Below are 22,897 nucleotides of genomic sequence, written 5' to 3' on the forward strand. Positions count from 1 at the left end.
CTGCCGGCACTGAAATACCCATAACGCAATGCCGTGGGCCTGCGATTTTTGCCCGACTGTCGCTGTGGCATGACACTTGTATTTCAGCGTCATCATATGCATTTGGTGAAGTAATTTTAGGAGAGAAGGATTCTCTGATTAAAAAGTTAAGGAGCATTTTAAGGCATTTAAGTTGCCACTGTTTTTAGACACGTTTGTGGGGATACTGCCATTTGTTAGTGAGCATTTGGCTCCAGGGCTCATTAATCAGTGCTGTTGGGCCAGGGTCTCCTGAGCCTTCTGGGTTTTGGGAGATCAGCTACTGTAATTAAAGGGATGAAATATATCATGGTCACAAACTTACCACATCAGACAATTGAGGGTTTGGAACTGGTGGAATTAATCTTTTTTATTTTTTTCTTAGGTGTTTAAGATAGAAGTGCTAATGAATGGAAGAAAACATTTTGTTGAAAAAAGGTACAGCGAATTTCATGCCCTGCACAAAAAGGTAACTTCCCCCCACCCACCCTTTTCTCTATAAGGCAGATGGTGTAACACTAAGCCTGCTTTCTGTGGTTTCTAAGAGCTTTAATAGTTCTTGGAACAGGTTGACTTCTTTTATCACGAAGTAAATTTCCTTTTAAAATAAATTGTTCCGTCCTTTCAAGGTGTGCTTTCAGAGTAGGTGGGTTTTCTGTTAAGATCTTTTGCATAAATAGATGTGTGACAGCAAGCTGTCTGTATTATACTGTGCTGGGTATTGTAGGTTCAGAAAGAATAAGACCCAGACCCTATTTTATCCATAAAATACACTTAATGTGTTTTACACAAAGGAAAAAAAAAAAAAAAGAAATGATCATTTTACAGGAAGAAATTTATTAAAATCAACTTATAGTTACATATACATGGAAAAAAATATACATGTCACATGTATTCAAGGACTGCTTGGGGATCATGTAAAGGGGGATCATAGCTTCTTTTGAATTATAAAGGCCGCTCTATAAGACTGGTGTTTCATTTCTCAGATCCCTTTTATTAAAAGCCTTTGATAAAAGAAACAAGAATGCAAAAGGAATAGCTGAGTTTTGGGAGACATGGTCAGTAAAGTAGAAGAGGTAATAATTTTTATTTTCTACCAAAATTTAATGTTTTGAAGGTTATAAATTAGTATTGAGGTGATGAAATTACCTTAATAACTAGAAATACCTCATGAAATTGCCCAGAAAATCACCACATATGAGTTAGTACAGGTTTACCATTTTTTCTTTTGTATACATATATATTCACATCTGTGTATATATAATGTGTATGTGTGTATATATATATATATATATATATACTTCCTATATACGAATATATATATTTATACACACACATATACAAAATGTACGGCACAGTTCAGTTTCTTCACTTTTGTTACTTTGTTAGGTAAGAAGTTAGTGGAAAGATACTGAGTAAGTATGTTCAGAAAGAATCTATTCTTTTAACTTCCTTAAGGACCGCTTAAATTTTCTGGAAAATGTCAGTGCATAAATGATGTGATAGTGTGCTTACTCTGTATTAAAAGCTCTGTAGCATTTTCTAAAATTAAAATTTCTTACTTTTTGGTAGTCAGGAGAATAGAGTATTGAGTAAAAACTTTACTGTAAAAACTGTAAAGCAAAAACTCACTTTATTGAGAAGTGAGTGAGCCTCCTTCCCTCTGTTTTCTTTTAAAGAGGAGCCGTCAGTTATCTGTACACTTTTCCATTGGGATGGCAAGGGATACTTTACCTTGAATTTTCCAGTTAAAATTGTGTCACATCCAGGTTTACTTCCGAAAGGAGCAACACAGGTGAAATACAGATTTAGGCTGGGTGTTGCCAGCTGACTTTACGAAAGCCCTACCCCTCAACCCGGGGCCTCAAAGAGAAACAAACATGGAGTCTGGGCCTCACGTCCTTCTCAAGGATTTCTGGCTTTGTTCCCTTGTTTATCGAGGAAACGGATTCTAGAGAGATTTCTGCTGGGTACCTCATGAAATAAGTCTGTACAATGGGATTAAAACCAGAACTCCTCCCCCTCCCCAGCCTCTGATGCTAGAGTCTGGACCAGGCAGCCTGTCTCCTGCAAGCCTCCTTCCTAACCTGCCAGGTCTCCATTACCCCGACACAGCCCAGCTGTCCCCACCAGATACTTGGGGACCAACTCCACACGAGGCACAGCTGGGTGACTGCCAATTAGGCCCGCCCTGGGCAAGAGGCTGCCCATGCTTCTTACGAGTGGAGGGTGACTCACTCTGCTCTCTTCTCTAATACGATTTATTTTCTTCTGCAGAAGAGGACCCTTTCCCCAGTGATTACAGGCAGTTCTTAGATTCTCACAGTCAAAAAAAATTTCTAGATTTTCTAGGACTCTTCTCTCAACTTCTGCAATTCTGCTAATAATTTTAGCTATTCTTAAAATTATATCATCAAGTCTATTAGAATTAAGAGAGGAGAAATTCTCAGATCTCTCAATTTTGCATGTTTTTGGCAGCCTCGTTAAAACATCCTTACAGGGACTTAGAGAAAAAAATAACATTGTGGGGCAGAGTTTTAGCTGGCAGACACTAAATCTTGTGTGTTATAGAGCAGAAAGGGGCTGCTAGAAGTCTCCTTTATTTGTCCCATTTTATAATTGTATTAGATTTGGTGAAAAGGTAACTTATTATAAAAGACAATTAAGTACAAATAATGGCAGGGTGTAAAAATAAACATAAATCTATAATCTTGACTGTAAAGTTGTGTGTTAAGGAGGATTGAAATGGGCAAAAAATTAATCAGAATACACAAGCTTTAGTGATTACTGCTGCCACCTTGTACAACTTTATCCTTTTATTAGAATTTTGGTACCCCAGTTTCCATATTTGAATTTTGTGACATGCTTTGAATGTCCTGTTTTTACATGAAATATCTTCCCTTTAAATTCAAGTTAAATCTCTTCCTGTTTAATATTTTTGAATATTCAGTTATTTCTGCAATGGATGCCATTTGCTCTGTTGCCAGTGTCCTGATTTCTCTTACACTTTACGTTACACTTGTTAAAGTTTTTAGCCAATGTCCCCAAGTTAATTCTAAAATCATATAGGAACTATTAATAAGTGCTTTGTACCTTTAGAATAGTAGTTGCATGGCTCATCTCCATATACCACAAACACACAAAAATGCCTCCTGGCTTATTGTCAGGCTCATTTTGAGGCAGAAACTAAAACCATTACCCATTTGACAGTTCATCTGGTTGTTTGAAGTTCTTGATGATTACTACTTCTCCCAAGCTTTTACAATTTTTGATATTGAAGTATGAAAACAATATTCTCATCCTCTACACTTTTCTTAGGATTTCTTTCTAATTTTTGGAAAAATTCAAGAGTTTTATTTATTTATTTTTCCTATATGCTTTATTTTTGTCCCCTCAAGTAAGCTTAGATTTTTAGATTATAAAGCTAAATCTTGCAGAAAGTTTGGGGACAGGAGAAATAACTCCTTGTTACCAACATATATTTCTGCTATGCTAATACAATTGCTATTTTCCTTCTTTTCTTGCATTTTTTTAATGGAACAAATGCTACTGTGCTAGTGGGGTTCCTTCATGGTGGTAATTAGGGTGTAGAAGTTAAGTGTGGAAGCTCTGGCAGCAGAATGTTCCTGAGCCTGCCTTTACCTCTTAAGTCCGTGGAGCAAGTTGAGTGATCTTTCTGTGCCTCCGGTTCCCCCGTTTTAATATGGGAACAGTGAATGTGCTAACTTCACAAGACTGTTTTCCAGACTAAATGAAATAGTGTGCATTGCATGGTCAACTTCTAATGATTGATAGCCTTCATTACATCTAACTTTTATTTCCATTTTCAAGACTGTTTCCTTTAAGCTAGATTACAAAAGAAGCATTCTCTGTTAAAGAGTATAGATATTTTTACAGCTCCAGTTATATATTACCAAATTACTTTTTTCCAAAATGGTTATAGCAGATTTGTAATGCAACCAGCAAGCATGAAAGTATCTCACCAGCTTTGCATATTACCCCCCCCCAATGATATGTATTTAGCAAGCAATATATGTCGCCTTTTTGCTGTTTTAATTGGTATTTCTTAAGTTTATGATTGTAGTCCCTCTTTTTGGAATTCTCTTTATGTGCTTTCCCATTTTTCTGCTAGGGTCTCTGTTGTTTTTGATCATTAGTTTGCATGGCCTATTAATAAAATATTAGCCACTTGATGAAACTATTTTTCACCATGGACTTTTTAATTTTGGCTGTGATATTTATTTTAATTTGCAAAAGTTTTACATTTTTATGGTCTCTAATATGTCAGTTTCACCCTTTCAGACTTTATGTAAGATTAGTTTTTCTTCCAGAGCTCTGGAAGTATTTGATTTCACTTTCTTTTAGTTTTTCTAGATTGGTACTTTCTGAAGTGTGAACTTTGGGTGACCTGAAGCCGAACAGTATTTATTAAATTGCAGATTCCTGGGCACCACCAGGCATGCTGAATCAGAATCTTTGTGATAGAGCCCAGTAATCTGCATGTTAAACCAGCATCCCAGGTGATCTTAATGCCTGTTGAAGTTTGAGAATTCCTGTTGTGTCATTATATTTTTAAAGGCATCTCTTAGACACAACCTTCCCTACCTCCCCCTTCATGACACACTGAAGACACAAGGTGTGAAACCTTGGAAGTCTTTCCTACCTTTCTCTTATCTTTCACTTCCAGGGTGTCAGCAAGTCCTGTTGATTCATTCTTCCAAACTTCTATAATAAGCACCATTTAATTTTTCATTTTGTACTCCTACCATCTCAGTCCAGAGTCTTGCTACTTTATGTAGGTATTTCTTTAACTGTTTCTCATCCTTGTCTTCTTATTCATCCTCTGCTGCAGGCAATTTTCCTAGAGCACTATTTTCATCTTCATTTTATTGCTCAAAAACCTTGAAATGTGTCTGTATTATCTACCAAATCATGGACATTGACTTTTGAGACCAGTAATCTTAAACTGTGCATTAGTTTTCTATTACTGTTGTAACAAATCATCACAAACTTAGTGGCTTAAGACAACACACATTTGTAATCTTACTCTAAATGTGTTGGCAGGACTATGTTCCTTCTGGGGGGCTTTAGGAGAGAATCACTTTCCTTGCCTCTTCCAGCTTCTAGAGGCTGCCACTTTTCTAGGCTCATTGCCTTCTTTTGTCTTCAGAGCCAGCAACTGCAACACTCCAGCTTCTATTTCCATCGTCACATCTGCTGTCATCACATCTCCTCTCTCTGACTCGGTCACCTCTTCCTCCCCCTTGAGATTACATCGGGCCTACCTGGATAATCCACGATAATCTTCCCATCTCAAGATACTTGATTTAATCACACCTGTAAGGCAATGCGTTCACAGGTTCCAAGGATTACGATGTTGACACCTTTGGGAGGACCATGATTTTGTCTACCACAAACCCCTTTACTGGCCAGCCTTATTTCTCACTGCTTCTCCCAAGAAAAAGTTAGTGGCAGCCAAGCCAGTCTTCCCCGTCACCCCAGTATATGAAAATCACTGCCTCTCTGTCTTTGCCATGCTGAATGTCCTTCCCTCTGTGTTCTCATCTATTCAAACAAAACTAAAACGTTTCAGGTTCTTCCTCTTTCATGTGAGTTTCTTTTATTCCTTCATCTCTTTGTTCTTGGAACTCCTTTTCCATTTAGGAGGTTTCTACTTAAATTTAAAACGTCTGAGATAATTAAAACTTAGTTATCCCTAAGCTTTGTCTAACTAGAAGATATATTTTAAAAAACTAGGGACCATGTCCTTAACTAGACTTATCCTGGTGATCATTTTGTATTGTATAGAAATATCAGGTCACTGCCAGGAACTAACATAGTGTTGTAGGTCAATTACACTTCAAAAACAAACAAACAAAGTCATAGAAAAAGAGATCAAATTTGTGGTTACCAGAGTCGGGGGGTAGAGGGAGGTGGAATTGAATAAAGGCAGTCAAAAGACACAAACTTACAGTTATAAGATAAATAAGTCCTAGGGATGTAATGTACAACATGATAAATATAATCAACAATGCCGTACGTTATATATGAAAGTTAAGAGAGTAAATCCTAAGAGTTCTCATCACAAGGAAAAAGATTTTTTTCTTTTTCTTTAATTTTGTATCTGTAGATGAGACAATGGATATTCACTAAACTTACTGTGCTAGTTTCATGATCTATGTAAGTAAAATCGTTATGCTGTACATAACGATTCATGTACATGATCGTTTCATGATCTATGTAAGTAAAATCGTTATGCTGTACACCTTAAACTTATGCAGTGCTGTATGTCACTTATATCTCAATAAAACTAGAAGGAAATAAATAAGTAAAAGTAGGGACCATGTCTTATTTTTTGTACCTTCCTCACTGTCTGTTAGTGTTGGGCACTTGTTAGGTATTAAATAAGTATTTGGCAAATGGGATATTTGGAGAATATTATGCATTTTTATGAATTGCTGGAGGAATGCTTTGGTCAACAAGAACAGTTCCTACTGTGGGAGTTTAGTTCACTGTGAGTCTAACCCCAGGTTACACTTGCCCCTGTTTCGTAGCTCTGCCAGTACCAGGTGGGAAAACACCAGCACCACACTGAAACCAGAACAGATCCCCACCCTGTTCTTCTCTGGTCACTCTCAGCAGAATATCTTCAAAAAAAAAAAAAAGTTATAGGGTGCTCTCCTCACAGCTCAGGCCCAGGCTGTGACAGGGTGAGAGCTTTCTCTGTGACCCCCTGCCCTGCACCACAGGCTGCGCCCCGCTACAGCCAGGTAACTTGCACCGTCAATGGGGGTCCTGGAAAGAAGCTTCCCTCCCAAGGCCCCATTCCCCGGTGTGGAGAGGAAAGCCTTCCCTGCATGGCAGACTGCTGAGCCCAGTTTGCATTGCCTTGCCAGCTGTCAGTTCCAGCCCAGCCTTTTATTCACAAGAGTTTCAAGGAAATATGGTGCTGGTTCATTCCTAAATGAATGAGTTCTTGTGACTGCCTACTTTTGGCTTGAGTAGAATATTGCATTCTCATATTTAATTTAACGAAGTCCACATTTCAGAAGAACCAAAAAACTGCCGTATGGGGCTAAACCAGGGGTACGGCACCTCGTGAAGTGTCTCTAAAGGGAACCCTGAGGAGGTAGGGCGACAACATGGACTAAAAGATTGAATGCTACCGCAAGTGTCCCCCACGTCTTTCCTTAACCTTTTTTCCCTTTTTCATCTTTTTATTCATGTGCTTGGGAAAAGTATCTCTGTTCCTTTCGGTGGAAAATGGTTGCTATCACCAACGTATATGCAGCAGGTCTTTACGGAGTAAGTTCTGTGTCAGCTCCTCTAACAGTATGAGAAGGGAAGGGAGTGGTCATGCCAGGCAGAGGGGATTGTGTTTGTGGTATCGTGGAATCTGGTCACTGTCTGCGGGGATCAGAAAGGCCGTTTGGCTGGACGCAGTTAATCACCGGATGGAGTGGCAGAGGGGTATTTATCTTGTAAGCAGCTGAGCCCTCCTGGAGACATATTGTCTTGGGTTTGTCTCTCCTCATCTAGAGCCCTTCATTACTCACCTACAAACGCTGTCACCGAGCCCAGCAGCTATGATGATCGGCTCCCTCAGTACTCCTGACATAAATAAAAAGGAAACATCTTTTCAGTACTATATCTTCAAGATTTTTTATAAGAAGGAGAGAGAGACAGATAATGGAGTTGATTTTCTATTCTGAAATGTAAGAAATGTTGTGGTTCAGTAGTGTTCAAGAAGTTTCTTTTCGTTTAAAGTGAAACTTAATAAGCTTTTTACCTCCAAGTAATTAGCATTTTCTGGCTTTGTTCTTGTTTGAGAAATACCTCAAATAGTGTGGAGATGAGATATGTATTTATTCCCTTACAGATAATCATAAATTACTCCTCTCTCTCTCTCTCCCCTCCCCCAATACTGAATCAGTCCAATCAATACATTAATATATTATAGTATTTCCCATTGAACGAAATAGAACTCACCTTTGACCCCATGCTTCCCTCCCATGTTCACCCCCTTGCTCTCCTCTCAGTATAATTCCTGGGAAGAGGAGCCTCTGCCTTCCCACTTCCCGCTCTTCTTTACCCAGTGTCTTTGACTTTGCAGTATCGCTCTGCACAGTCTGATCATGCCCCTTCTAGAAACACTTCGCTGACTCAACTTACCATTTCACTGCCTCCTCACTGTTTGCCCTGCCTCTCTTCCCTGCCCCTCAGAGTTGGATGTCTCAGACCATGGACTTTGTATTAGTTTTCTCCTGCAGCGTAACAGATTGCCACAAATTTAGCAGCTTTAACAACACAAATGTGTTACCTCAGTGTTCCCGTGGGTCAGGAGTCAGGGCACAGGTTAGCTGGGTTCTCTGCTCAGGGTCTCATCGGGCTGAAGTCAGGTGTTGCCAAGACTGTGATCTCATCTGAGGCTTGGGGTCCTCTTCATGTTGTCATGTCCTCATCTGGGTAGAATTCAGTTCCTTGCAGTCGTAGGACTGAGGTCCATTGTTTTCTTGGTGACGGTTAGCCAGGGGTGGTTCTCCCCTCCTCGAGGCCACCCTCAGGTCCTAGCCATGTGGCTTTGTCATAACGCACAGCTCACTTCTTCAAAGCCAGCAGTCTGCCGGGACTGGGTTTCATAAAGTGGGACCTGATCAAGGGATTGCCTGTCTCGTTGTGTAATGTAACCCAACCAAAGGAGTGACTATCTTACCACATTCACAGGTCCTATCCAGACCCAAGGGAAGGAATTTTATAGGCATGCACACCACGAGGCAGCATCTTGAGAGCTTCTCAGGATTCTGCCCCTCACAGACCTTTTCCTCCATCTGTACCGAACTCCCAATGTCATGGCATCTAGTTCCATGGCTCTCAATACCACTTAGATATTCTCACTCCCAGTTTACAGACTCATACACAACTGCCTGCAAATTATCTCCACTTGGATGCCTGTTGGGCATCTCTGACTTGAAATCACCAAAACAGAACAATTGATTCCTTTGCGTCAGGATTATCTTTGGTTGGATATAATAGAAACTTGACTAGGTCCCTTAAACAAGTGAGAGATGAATAATTCTCACATTGCAAGAAAACTAAAAGCAGGCAGTCCAAGTTGATGTATCGATTCTGTAATATCTATGTTCCAAGCTCCTTTTATCTTTCCGCTTCACCATCTTTACTTTAGCATGTGACTTTCACCCTCTGGTTACAACATAGCTGCTGTCCCTCCAGGCATTGTTTCCACATTTCTGGCAGAAAGAAGAGCCAGTTTCTCTTTTTGAGGAAAACAGGAGCCCTACCCAGTGGACTTAAACTACATTTCATTAACAACTCTGTCACATTATAAAGGAACCTGGGAAATCAAGATTTTTTGCTTAGCATATTGGCCCTCTGAATGACAGTGGTGTTTTTTTGCTTGTTTTGTTTTGTTTTATTTTACAAGAAGGAGGGAGTGAATATTGGATAGGCAGCTTGCAGTATCAGCCATATCCCCACTGTGGTATTCGATTTTGCTGCAAGTGACGCTAGAACTAAAATAATGGTGACCTTAACAGTGAGATACACCTTTATTTCTCTCTCACATAAATATCTAAGGCCGGTGTGGCAGTTTCATGGTCCTCAGGGACCCAGGCTTTCCTCTTGTGGTTTCCCTCTTCTCCACACAAGGCTTCCATCTCATGGTGGAAGGTGACTGCTCCAGGTCTAGCCGTTACATGGGCAAGTCAGCCAGCAGGAAGGAGGAAAGGAAAGAAGGAACAGTCCTTCCCTTTAAGAACACTTCCTGAAAGTTGCATAGCCATGTCTGTTTACTTGCCTTTGTCCAGAATTCAGTCATACGGCCACACATAGCTTCCAGGGAGATTGGGAGATGTGTTCTTTATTCTGGGCGGTCATGTACTTAGCTCAAAGTCAGGAGTTCGGTTCTACAGAAGAGAGGGACAGTGGATGTGGGGAGATAAATAGTGCCCTCTGCCACCTAGTCTAAACCTGGCATTCTACCACCTTTCAGTAAACAGGGCGCTGCCAGCTGAGGTCAAAGACCTAAAACAGTCAAAGCCTTGGAGTCATTCCGATCACCTCCACTTTCCACATACTCTGCAGCCTCTGCTTCTCCCCACCTCCACTGCCACGGCCGTAGTCCACGCCACTGTCCTCTTTTGCCTGGACTCCTGCAGGAGCTGCTGACTGGTCTCCTCCACCCGCTTACAGCCCATCTTGTTCATAGAATCTAGCACGAGCTCTTTAAAGTAAAAATTTTATCAGATCATTCCCTTGCTTAAGACATTCACTTTGCTTCCCATGTAAAATGATAGGCAGATTCCCTCTGCAGCCTGCAAGGCCCTACTGTGTGTCTGATGCTGCACCTTTCTGAACCGTCTCCTCCTTGCTGAGTTTGGAACACCAGGCTCGGCCCTCCCTTTCCATTGCTGCCTCTGCTGCAGTGTCCCTTCTCCAGCTCCTAACCTGGCTCCCTCCCAGCATGATTCAGGTGGCTCCTGAGACATTCTCACCTCACACAGGCACTTCCCCAGCTGCCCCCCAGCGCACACCCCCGTCTGTTACTCTCTGCCCTCACCCTGTTTCATTAACATGTTTATTGTTTTTTTGTCCATTTCCCGGTATGCACGCCCCATGAAGGCAGGAGTGTTCCTAACACATAAGAGGAGCTCGGTGTCTTCTGTTCCATGACCTTCTTCAGGGGCTCTTTGTTTACCCTAGAATGTATTTTTTCTGATAGACAAAAGAATAATGTACTTTAACAAATCCTGAATTCATCCATCTTCTCCATACTGTCTGCTACATGGAATCAACCTTCTTCCTGGAGGTTTTTGTTTTCACCTAGAATGATAGTTCTCTAGGCCTGCTGTGCTCAGCTGCCCTCGGGTTTCCCTTCCTTATGCTGATGGGGTAGAGCTATGAGTCCTGATCCTATTTTTCCTCTTCCTTGGTTTAATTTCTCAGTTTTCCGGAATTACATGCTCAAATTTCGGTAAAAGAAGACATGGGAGGTAAACTTTCTCTCACACTTAATTGATGATATTCTGGTTATAAAAATCCATGTCAAATTGGATCTTTGGAGCATTGATCTTCTAGCAACCGTTGTTGCTGGTGACAAGTCAGTTGCCAATGCAGTTCTGCTTCCTTTGTTTGCCAACTAATGTTATTCCCTCTGTCTTCTCTCTGTCCTTAATATTCTGAAATCTCAACAGATAAATGTCAGTAAATGTGGATCCTGTTTTATACATTATGCTGGTACTCAGTAGGTCCTTAATCTGAAGACATATATTAGGTCCTATAAAAATTGCTTTTCTTTGAAAATGTCTTCTATTCTTTATGAAAGGCTTATTACTTTCATATTAAATCTCCTAGATTAATCCTATATGTGTTTTATCTTTTCACCTACCCTTTCTCTCATTTTGTTTATTCTACACTTTGAGAGACTTCCATCATTTTATATTCTACCTCTTTTATTTCTCTGTCATGTTTTTTTAATTTCTGTAATCTCTTTCTTCTTCTCTGATGGTTTCTTTTTCATAGCAACCTGTTCTCGGTTTTTTTTAAAACCTGTTCTTGTTTTATAGACGCGATATCTTCTCAAATCTCCCCGCAGATATTAAAGATCTCTTCTGTTATTTGATTTCTCTGTTTCCTTTGGGATTAGCTGTTCCATTTGTTTTTCTTGTCCTTTCTCTTCCACAGTGCTGGCTTTCCTATGAAAGTGATCTTTGACTGCCCATCCAGTTATTCTGGGTATTTGTCACTGGTTCCTCTGCTTTGGGTACATAAGTCTGGTCCCTCTGTAGGGTGTGTCAACTTAAGGGCTTCATTATAGGGAATGAGGGTAGAGAGGCAGATATTAGGCTGGGGACCCCATGAAACCCAGAATGACTAGAATGGCAAATACCCTTCTTCAACCCAGACACTTCATTCAGTTTCTTTAGGAACACTGACCCCTTTTTACTGGGTGAGGGTGTGCATGCTTAGGGATGACACCGGGCTGCTAGTCATCGCTGTGGTCTTTGGCACAGGCTGGTCCCTCTTCCCACTCCCTCCTCCTCTTATGCCCGTCCTGAGCACAGAGCCTCTCAGGCTGCTGAGAAGATTGATGTCCAGACCCTTTGTAGTCCCTTCCTGAGGAGGTCTGGGCTGGGGCTTTCTCTGCTCCAGTGTTTTCTTTAGATCGTGCTCCTGCTTTCCGTCTTTTAGAAAGCTGTTAATCTCTTGCTTGGTGATTGTCCCTTCCTCCCTGCCCTGTTCTCTGTGTTATTCTGAGACCTATTCCCTTTGGCCTTTTTCTTTTTTTAATATCTACTAAGACTGAATTCAGGTATATGAAACAAGAAGTCCAAATACCAGTAACCTTAAAAAAAGAGGGAGGGGGGCTATTTTTTTCCTCTTAAAAAGCAAGTCTAGAGGCAGGCAGTCTGGGGTGTTGTGGCAGCTCCAGGCGGTGTGCAGGCACCGACTCCTTTTTTCTGCTTGGTCATCTGGGCACCTGTCTTCCATCCTAAGAGTTGCCTCATGGTGGCAAATGGTCACAGCAACTCCAGCCATCATAGTCGCATTCTAGGCAGGAAGGGGTGAAAGGGGAGTAGTATAGAAGGTACCAGCTAGCTGAGTCTGTTCCACTTTAAAAGAGATTTTATGGAACGCTTTTCTCAGTGACTTCTGATTACCTTTGGCCTCCACTCTCTGCAAGGGGGTGTGGGAAATTTAGCTTTTTAAGCTGAATTTAGCTGAATGCAGTATTGTTTACAATAATTTAGGAGTTTGGTGAGGAAGAAAAGGAGGATAGATTTGGGCTTGCAGCTAATACTTTCACAGTGTTCTGTTAGTGGTGCTTCAGGTGTGGAGGGAGAAGGCAAGCACGGGCTCAGCCTAATGTCTTGAGCTACAAGTGCTCATCTCTGAAGTGCACAAAGACCCCTTTTTCATGGTGCGCAACAAATTTCAGCTTACAATGGTTAATGAAGATATGCTTATGTATGAGAACTTCTTTTATTACAGTTTTAATACTTTATTTATTTATTTATTTATTTATTTATGACTGTGTTGGGTCTCTTAGTTTTTCGTGTGAGGGCTTTCTCTAGTTGCGGCAAGTGGGGGCCACTCTTCATCGCGGTGCGGGGGCCGCTCTTCATCGCGGTGCGCGGGCCTTTCACTATCGTGGCCCCTCCCGTTGCGGGGCACAGGCTCCAGACGCGCAGGCTCAGTAGTTGTGGCTCACGGGCCCAGTTGCTCCGTGGCATGTGGGATCTTCCCAGACCAGGGCTCGAACCCGTGTCCCCTGCATTGGCAGGCAGATTCTCAGCCACTGCGCCACCAGGGAAGCCCTATTACAGTTTTAGATGCTGGGGTTTAGCTGTGTGCATTTTCTTAGAGGTCATTATGCCATTTCTTTGCACGTGTAGTAAAGGAGCAGTCTCAGTTAAGTTTTCCAACTTTTTACTCAGAGCATTAAACGTCTTTCCATTTTAGAGGCAGTGTGTTAGCTTTGTCTGTGTTGCCACTGTAACAAATTAGCATAAACTTAGTGGCTTAAAACAACAGAAATTTATTATCTTATACCTCTCAAGGTCAGAAATCCAAATTGAGTTTCACTGGGCTAAAGTTAAGGTATCAATGGGCTGTAGGAGACAATTCATTCCTTTCCCTTTTCCGGCTTCCATAGGTCAGCGGGGCTCATGACCCTTCCTCCATCACCTAAGCCAGTCATGTAGCATCTTCCAGTCTCTCCCTGACCCTGGTCCTCTTGCCTCCCTCCCGATAAATGAGGATCCTTACGGTTACATTGAGCCCACCTGGATAATCTAGGGTACTCTCTCCGTTGTAAGACACTTAATTTAATCAGATATATAAAGTACTTGGCCCTGTAAGGTAATATTCACAGATTTAGGATGCGGATGTGGTAGGATGCACCTGTGACAGGCAGCTCTAACTCAACGTCCGATAGAATTTTCCTTTATCTATATAGTCCCTTAAGACTGCTGCCCAGAAAGGCTTAGCTGAGAACATGAACAAAATTTAGACCTAATGCTTAGGAATTTTGGAAGGATCAGTCTTTTCTTTTTAGAACTTTTTTTAATATAACTTTTTTTTTTAAATTTTTATTTATTTATTTTTATTTATTTATGGCTGTGTCGGGTCTTCGTTTCTGTGCGAGGGCTTTCTCTAGTTGTGGCAAGTGGGGGCCACTCTTCATCGCGGTGTGCGGGCCTCTCACTATCGCGGCCTCTCTTGTTGTGGAGCACAGGCTCCAGACGCGCAGGCTCAGTAGCTGTGGCTCACGGGCCCAGTTGCTCCACGGCATGTGGGATCTTCCCAGACCAGGGCTCGAACCCGTGTCCCCTGCATTGGCAGGCAGATTCTCAACCACTGAGCCACCAGGGAAGCCCTAGAACTTTTTTTAATAGAACTTTTAAGAAACTCTCCATATGATGTGGTCTAGTTCATATGGCATTTCCAGGGATGATGGATATAAACAATTGCATTCTGTTTTCCTTTTTTATGGGAAAAATATGTGGAAAGACTTTTCATCAGAAAAGTACTTCTTCCAACTAAAATTTTGTTGTATTAATTGCTTTTGGAAATTATAAACTTCTCTACTTCCTTTATAATTCATTTACTGAACTCTTAATTCTTCAGGAAAAATAATTCCCATCTGAAATGCCAGATGACGTATAACAATAACAACAACTACCAAAACACAGAACTCTTGTCCTGAAACCTGAACATTTAGGATAGCTAAAGAAAGAATTTTTGATGAAATTTCAGTGTATATATATTTTCCTCTATCTTTTTATTGGAGATAGCAGTGGTTCACTTCCTTTTATTGGCTTTTCCCTCAAATAATGTCGTTATAATTAAAAGAGATTTTCTATGTTTTTTTCTGTCTTTATAGCTTAAGAAATGTATTAAAACTCCAGAAATCCCTTCCAAACATGTTCGGAACTGGGTTCCAAAAGTCTTGGAACAACGACGACAAGGTTTGGAAACATATTTACAGGTAAGATGTGTTTAGATCCTCAATTAATGTATTGTAGCTTAAAGAATCATATATCTCAATATTTTTTTCTCAGAACTTATGGGTGAGATACGGAATATATCAAGCAACCAAACATTCTGAGTGACAAGAAAGTTTAAAATTATAAATATGTTGTTGGTTGGTTCTTTTAGCTTTAGTTAAGTTCTATTTAAAATTGATTATATGGATTCAGGAAGTGAAAAATTAGTATAAAAGTAAAAACCGATGCAGAGGGGTCTGTTTGTTTTTTTTTCAGCCCGACAAATTACTTTCTGTTTTTTGTTTTCCCCTCCAAGATTTGCTGCTTCTTCATAGCATTCCCAGCCTTTAGGTGTTGAGTGTTGGGGAGATAATGAGAGAAACTGCATTTTCAGTGGGCCTGGCTGGTACACCTATGGAATCAAATTGAGAACGAGTATATAAAAATTACTTCTGTTGAAGTGCCAACTTCTTTGAAAATTAAAATGTATGTTTTTAAAAGAATGCAGAGGATGCTCTTTTCTATAGCTAAGAGGAGCAAACAGAACTACCTAAGTAAGATAAGACAAAGCAGTCTCTCTGCCAAGTGACAGAAAAAGCAAAAGGAAAGCGTGAGGTGGTGTCAGCTTCTCTGAGTTTTAAAACAAAAAGGGCTAGTGGCCTCAGGTGAATATTCAGTGTAGTCATCAGTAATCCAAAGATCACTGCGTGAGGCAAGTGCTGAGAGAAGGGTTGGGGGGCTGTGGGAGCCTTGTGTTCACCAGGACACCTGAGTCCACTTGAGGGGCTGACGCATGAGACTGACTGAGGTGAGCATGGCCAGGAGGGAAGGGGTGGGGAATCTTGGCTCTCAAAAAATGAAGAGCTGGACATCACCTCGGAGTTCTGAGTTTACTGCGATGATCTATCCAAGACATGTTGTGTCAAAGAAGTTGGCAGCCATGACTGTGTTCATCCATTGCTATCTTCTTCACCCCCTTCAGCGTTAACCCTTGGTGGATTTTATTTGGGCGGGCAACTGTGGACTGTGTGAAGCCATATGCTATGTCCTCTACAGAGCTTTTCTGGTTGGTTGTGCCTGAATGACTAGTAACTAGAAGCTGAGGAGAAGCTATCGCCACAGGCTTGTACTTAGCAATCAGTTCACAGGACTGTCTCTCAGTAGAAAGATGCCAAGAGTCCATCCCTGGTCTCCTGCAGTTTTCTTGGTCTTTACAGTGTTCAAATAGGAAAGCTGACATGTGGAGGCCCTCTGAACCACAGAGGAGGGCTCTCTTCACTGCCTTTGTTCTTCTGCTTTGGGGTGTGGTGGATGGATCCTTCACTGCCTCTCCCTGGCAGTGAGAGATTAAAAGAAGTGGAGGCCACAAATGACAGGAAACTGTGTGGCCATGTGCCTTGAGACTCTGTATATGGAGCTATGAGACTTCCAGAACCTCGGGCTACACTGCAGAGAAAAACCAAACCAAAAGACGAGACATTAGATGTTGTATGCAAAGGGTAAAAATGCATGTTCTCTATAATTAAATGGAATAGGTAAACAATGCATTCTAATTTGTAAGTCAGATTTTCCACAGATATTATATATCTTCAAGCTTTAGTTCTGAAGAAAGCTTTGCTCTTTTTCCTGCCATTGTATTTGACACATGACTCCCATTACTACTCAGTGTAAACATTTTAAGTTGTTTGTACTTTGGATATAAATATATGGGTAAAATCATCTGGCATAGAGAGGAGTTTACAGTGACACTCAAATTGAGCTTAGAATTTTCTATTCTCAGAAACAGAGCTTGAAAGATGTGGTTGAAGGACTGAGAGGGCTTGTTTGGTCTTGTGCATTTAATATTCAGTTTGTTGTCAGTTAAGTCCTGAAGGAGTTCAAGGGCACTTTTTCTCTTCTCCCTCTTCCCCCTCTTCCCCCGATTCTATTTGCATGCCCTGGGAGCCGAATGGAAGTTACAAAGATGAGTGTGGATGCTTGATCGACCCCCAGTGAAAAGAAAACCCTGGCTTAGGTGTCATTTCTTGATAGCGTTTGGTGTTTAAGTCTCTTTGGAAGTAAGGCAGTTATCACTGTTCCTTCTACTCACCTTTGTAACTCCAGTTAGAATCCCACTCACCCTCAGCACCAGTCTGAACCCCTGAGTTTAAGTGCCACTAGCACTTCTCAGCAGGCACTATCGTGCAGCGAATCCGTCTCAGCTTGAGGTACGTAGGATGGCCCTGTCCAGGCCCGTAAACCTAAGAAAGTATTAATACCCTCAAGCCATAGCATGTTAAGCTCACAGGGAACTTAGACCTTATCTAGTCCCGCTTGTCTCCTGCCCTTCAATTAAGTTCATGATCATCCCTCTGGTCTCAGTTTACCACCCATAAAACAGGCAGATTAGCTCTTGGAAAGGCCAGAGAAAACTCTTTCTTTTGTTCAAGAAGCAACTAGTACACTCTAGACCATGGATGGATTCAACACACATTTCCTAAGTTAGCCCACACCACTCTTTTATTTTAGAGATGGAGAAACTGAAGTCCGGTGGAATTAAGAAACTTGCCTCACTTCCTAAGTATATTAGTTAAAGAGATGGGACTGGAATTTTAGTTTCTTAACTTCCAGTGTAGGCTCTTTTTGTTATACATTGTAGATTTTCTAAATCAGGAGAAAACTTTGAGACTTGAGGTAGAGTTTTTCTTAAGGATATAATAATAAAAGTAAAGGAAAATATAATCATAAACCATCACAATTTAATCGGCTATCCCCAACTTCCTTGATCAATAGAATTTTTTAAAAATCTTTGATTTGAATATTTAGAATCCTTTGAAAATTGTGAGTATACATCTGTTTTCTGTGTTAAGTCATCTGCATAGAAACAAAAATCTTAAGAATAAATTAATTTGGTTTTCCCAAACTGATTTGACCATCAGACATGGTTTATATAATAGTTTTATCTCCTGGTTTGAAGTGACTTTCCACCTTTCCCGAGACCCCACTGAAACAAAAGTATAAAAACTTAAAAAGGAGGGACTTCCCTGGTGTTGCAGTGGTTAAGGATCCACCTGCCAATGCAGGGGACACGGGTTCGAGCCCTGGTCTGGGAAGATCCCACATGCCGCGGAGCAACTAAGCCCGTGCGTCACAACTACTGAAGCCCGCGTGCCTAGAGCCTGTGCTCCGCAACAAGAGAAGCCACCACAATGAGAAGCCGGCACACCGCAACGAAGAGTAGCCCCCGCTCGCCGCAACTAGAGGAAGCCCACACGCAGCAACAAAGACCCAACGCAGCCAAAAATAAATAAATAAAATAAATAAATTTATTTAAAAAAAAGAAGTCATTAAAAAAAAAAACACTTAAAAAGGAATAAACCCCAACAATTAGGTGGTGGATGGGCAAGGAAAAGATGGCATCATCAAAGGAAGAAAACATTTTAACAGTTTCCTGGAAGATGGAATGTTCTGGGAGAATGTGAATAGATGCAACAAAGCAAAAAAGCAGGGCCCAAGCTCAGCCATGAGAGCTGCGGTGGGTGCGGGAGATAGCCCGCCCACAGCTGTGCTGGAGAGGGAGCTTCTGGACCTAGAGCTGGCAGGTGAGGCCGAGGCTGAGGTGAGCAGTGAAACTGAACACACGTGGGTCATTCAAGGTGTACACTTGGGACGGGTGCTCAGGCCACTTATTCTGTACAGAATACATCCAGATGTTTATGACCACGCCAAAAAATTCATAAGACTATTTTCTTGAAAATGAAACAGTACAACAAAATACTAAACAGGATGGCTGAGAAAGCTAAAGCTTCTAATGTGGATATTAGGGCCCCCAAGTTGACAACCCCCTCCCCATCCCCTTACCTCAAGGAAAAGCCCACCATGTCTTTCAACACTCAGAAGGAAGCCTGTGGCGAGCACTCCTACTGACCTACGAGCAGAGGAAACCCACCGAAGCTGCTTTCTGCAGTGAGATCTGATAACCAGGGATCACCAGGCATTGAAGAAAAAGACCAAGATGAACGAAAGCACTGACTCTTCAGGAAGGAGATAATTCAGAACACAACATATATCTTAAAAATTGATTTAATATATCTAGAGAGCTTCTCAAAGGTATTACATCCAAAAGATGACACTAGGATACTATGTAAAAGGAACAATCGGAGAGCACATGAGAATTCTTAGAATTAGTTGTTTTCTCCAATTGAAAACATTCAGGATTTGCTCTCTCTAGTTGGGAAACTGTTCCATAGAGTACAGAGACAAAAGTTACAACAGAAGACAAGAGACACAGAGGACCAATTCAAGTCTAATGTCCTCTTTCATTCTGGAGGCCCAGAGAGAAAGAAGAGGGGAAAATACAAAAGTAGGGAAGAGAGTAATCAAAAGAAAAAACATTTGAAAATTTCCCCAAACTGGAGGATATGGGACTTTACACAGACAAGGTTCCATAAGGACAGAGCACAACGAATGAGGAAACCCTCTAATGCCAGACATAACCTGGCAACATTTCAGTACATCAGAGATGAAGCCCACAATCTTACAGGAAGAAAAAACAAATGGTCAGCAAGGTTGAGGTTTAGCTGTGGCTTCATTTATTTATTTGAGGCTGGTTTAATGGTCAGGTCCCTTGCCATTCTTCAGTAGTAGCTTTTTCAGTAGTGCAAGCTCATATAATTTTTAGACAAATATTTTTCACGGAAATTTTGTGTACATCACTTGTGCTGTTTGTTGAAATAGTGTGAAATTTATCTTTCTGAGAAAGGGACCCACATCTTAGGTCACTTAGGAAAAACAGTTATGTTTTCATCCTTTTCATAAGGAGTGAAAAATAATTAAATGTACAGTGAGTTTTGGGAGCTGAACAGAAATAGCTCATAGCAACTCATGAGTAAAGATAATCGAAGCTAATATTAATCCCTAAAAAAAAGTTCATTCAAAGAAAACATTGCCACAGCTGGGGTTAAGCTGTTTTGTTAGACAGTAGACGCAGAGTGCTGTCTTCAGAAGACCCTATTGACCTGACTAGCCTGCCCCTCATTCGTTATTTAAATTATACTATGCAGTATAATGGTCCGTTTGGTCAGAAGTCTGCGCTGGATTAAACAGTATTGTATTTTTAACTTCTCCAGTAGTGCATGAAACATCTGTTAAAATTGACCTTGTGTGCTTGCAATATGTGTATCCTTGAATTCTTGAGTACAATGAACTGTATAAAATCAAATGAAGTTTTTAAAGCAAATCTCTTACATCTTAACTTGGCTGCTTACTCTATAAGGAGAAAGGTATATTAAAAATTCCCACATGTTTTTATGATAACTGATATAGTTGGGCTTAGTTCAAGCATCCATCTGTTTTTTTTTAAATAGATCTTTATTGGAGTATAATTGCTTTGCAATACTGTGTTAGTTTCTACTGTACAACAAAGTGAATCAGCCATATGCATACATACATCCCCACATTCCCTCCCTCTTGCGTGTCCCTCCCACCCACCCTATCCCACCCCTCTAGGTCGTTGCAAAGCACTGAGCTGATCTCCCTGTGCTATGCGGCTGCTGCCCACTAGCTATCTGTTTTATATTTGGTAGTGTATATAAGTCCATGCCACTCTCTCACTTCGTCCCAGCTTACCCTTCCCCCTCCCCGTGTCCTCAAGTCCATTCTCTATATCTAAGTCTTTATTCCTGCCCTGCCACTAGGTTCATCAGTACCACTTTTTTTTTTTAAAGATTCCATATATATGCATTAGCATATGGTATTTGTTTTTCTCTTTCTGACTTACTTCATCCTGTATGACAGACTCTAGGTCCATCCACCTCACGACAAATAACTCAATTTTGTTTATTTTTATGGCTGAGTAATATTCCATTGTATATATGTGTCACATCTTCTTTATCCATTCATCTGTCGATGAACACTTAGGTTGCTTCCATGTCCTGGCTATTGTAAATAGTGCTGCAATGAACATTGTGGTGCATGTCTCTTTTTGAATTATGGTTTTCTCCTGGTATATGCCCAGTAGTGGGATTGCTGGGTCATATGGTAGTTCTATTTTTAGTTTTTAAGGAGCCTCCATACTGTTTTCCACAGTGGTTGTATCAATTTACATTCCCACCAAGAGTGCAGGAGGGTTCCCTTTTCACCACACCCTTTCCAGCATTTATTGTTTCTAGATTTTTTGATGATGGCCTTTCTGACCAGTGTGAGGTAATACCTCATTGTAGTTTTAACTTGCATTTCTCTAATAATCAGTGATGTTGAGCATCTTTTCATGTGCCTCTTGGCCATCTGTATGTCTTCTTTGGTGAAATGTCCATTTAGGTCTTCCACCCATTTTTTTTTTTCATACACACACACTGTATTTTATTTTTACAAGAAATAAATAGACTGACACCAAGCATTGTACATGGATGACCACAACAAAAGCAACAATGATTGCAATTACCAAACATGAAACACACTCATACTATGTCATAATATTGACATTCAGTCCAGTAATCCTCCACTGTAACAGCTCCTTTACTTTGCAGTGAAAATTGATTTGTATATTCTTTGCTTCTGAGTCCTTGTGGGATTTTTTTTTTTTAATTCAGACAGAAAGTCACAAAAATTATACTCATCCTCATCAGTTCACTCAGTCCCATGTAATTAATTTTTTTTTTCATCTTGATCTTTTGTTAGCACTTTTATGAGTTCATCAGTTTTTCATTAGAGTTCTGAAAATGCTTATTCATTCAGTTCAGCAGTATAGTCAGTTACCAGAAACCTGTGTCAGAGTCTTTTCCATGAATTTCTTGAAGATGAAACCCTTTTATAGGAATATATTTGCAAAAGCATCAGAATACACCCAGAACTGTCTGTAAATGACAAAAGACTTAAAAATGACCACAGTTAAAGATTTGATGAAAGTTCATAATAATGCAGTTGACAAGAAAATTAGTTATTTCTGAGATATACATTTTAAAGTAATAACTAGGATTATGACTTATAACATTATACCAGAACATATAAGATTTTTAGAAATTTCATGTAATGTCTGAAACATTTATATTAACATATTTCCATACAAATAACCCAATGAAAGTTTAGTATTAGTTGTTTTGTTTGTTTGTTTTTTTATACTGCAGGTTCTTATTAGGCATCAATTTTATACACATCAGTGTATACATGTCAATCCCAATCGCCCAATTCAGCACACCACCATCCCCACCCCACCGCAGTTTTCCCCCCTTGGTGTCCATATGTCCGTTCTCTACATCTGTGTCTCAACTTCTGCCCTGCAAACCGGCTCATCTGTACCATTTTTCTAGGTTCCACATACATGCATTAATATACGATATTTGTTTTTCTCTTTCTGACTTACTTCACTCTGTATGACAGTCTCTAGATCCATCCACGTCTCAACAAATGACTCAGTTTCGTTCCTTTTTAGGGCTGAGTAATATTCCATTCTATATATGTACCACAACTTCTTTATCCATTCGTCTGTTGAAGGGCATTTAGGTTGCTTCCATGACCTGGCTATTGTAAATAGTGCTGCAATGAACATTCCGGTGCATGTGTCTTTTTGAATTACGGTTTTCTCTGGGTATATGCCCAGTAGTGGGATTGCTGGGTCATATGGTAATTCTGTTTTTAGTTTTTTAAGGAACCTCCATATTGTTCTCCATAGTGGCTGTATCAATTTACATTCCCACCAACAGTGCAAGAGGGTTCCCTTTTCTCCACACCCTTTCCAGCATTTGTTGTTTGTAGATTTTCTGATGATGCCCATTCTAACTGGTGTGAGGTGATACCTCATTGTAGTTTTGATTTGCATTTCTCTAATAATTAGTGATGTTGAGCATCTTTTCATGTGCTTCTTGGCCATCTGTATGTGTTCTTTGGAGAAATGTCTA

General features: G+C 40.6%; 1 protein-coding gene across 3 annotated transcripts in view; it reads left to right on the top strand.

Moving 5' to 3' along the window:
• SNX24 (sorting nexin 24) overlaps nucleotides 1–22,897 on the top strand; it is a 165,166-nt gene that overhangs the window by 86,250 nt on the left and 56,019 nt on the right. For all 3 annotated transcript variants that reach the window (XM_057541622.1, XM_057541623.1, XM_057541624.1), the window contains exons 2-3: nucleotides 404–487; nucleotides 14,921–15,025. In XM_057541622.1, the coding sequence (XP_057397605.1) occupies nucleotides 404–487; nucleotides 14,921–15,025 (189 nt within the window). The remainder of the gene's footprint in view (nucleotides 1–403; nucleotides 488–14,920; nucleotides 15,026–22,897) is intronic.

The sequence above is a fragment of the Balaenoptera acutorostrata genome, chromosome 2 (genome assembly GCF_949987535.1).
Source record: "Balaenoptera acutorostrata chromosome 2, mBalAcu1.1, whole genome shotgun sequence".
Taxonomy (NCBI): Eukaryota; Metazoa; Chordata; class Mammalia; order Artiodactyla; family Balaenopteridae; genus Balaenoptera; species Balaenoptera acutorostrata.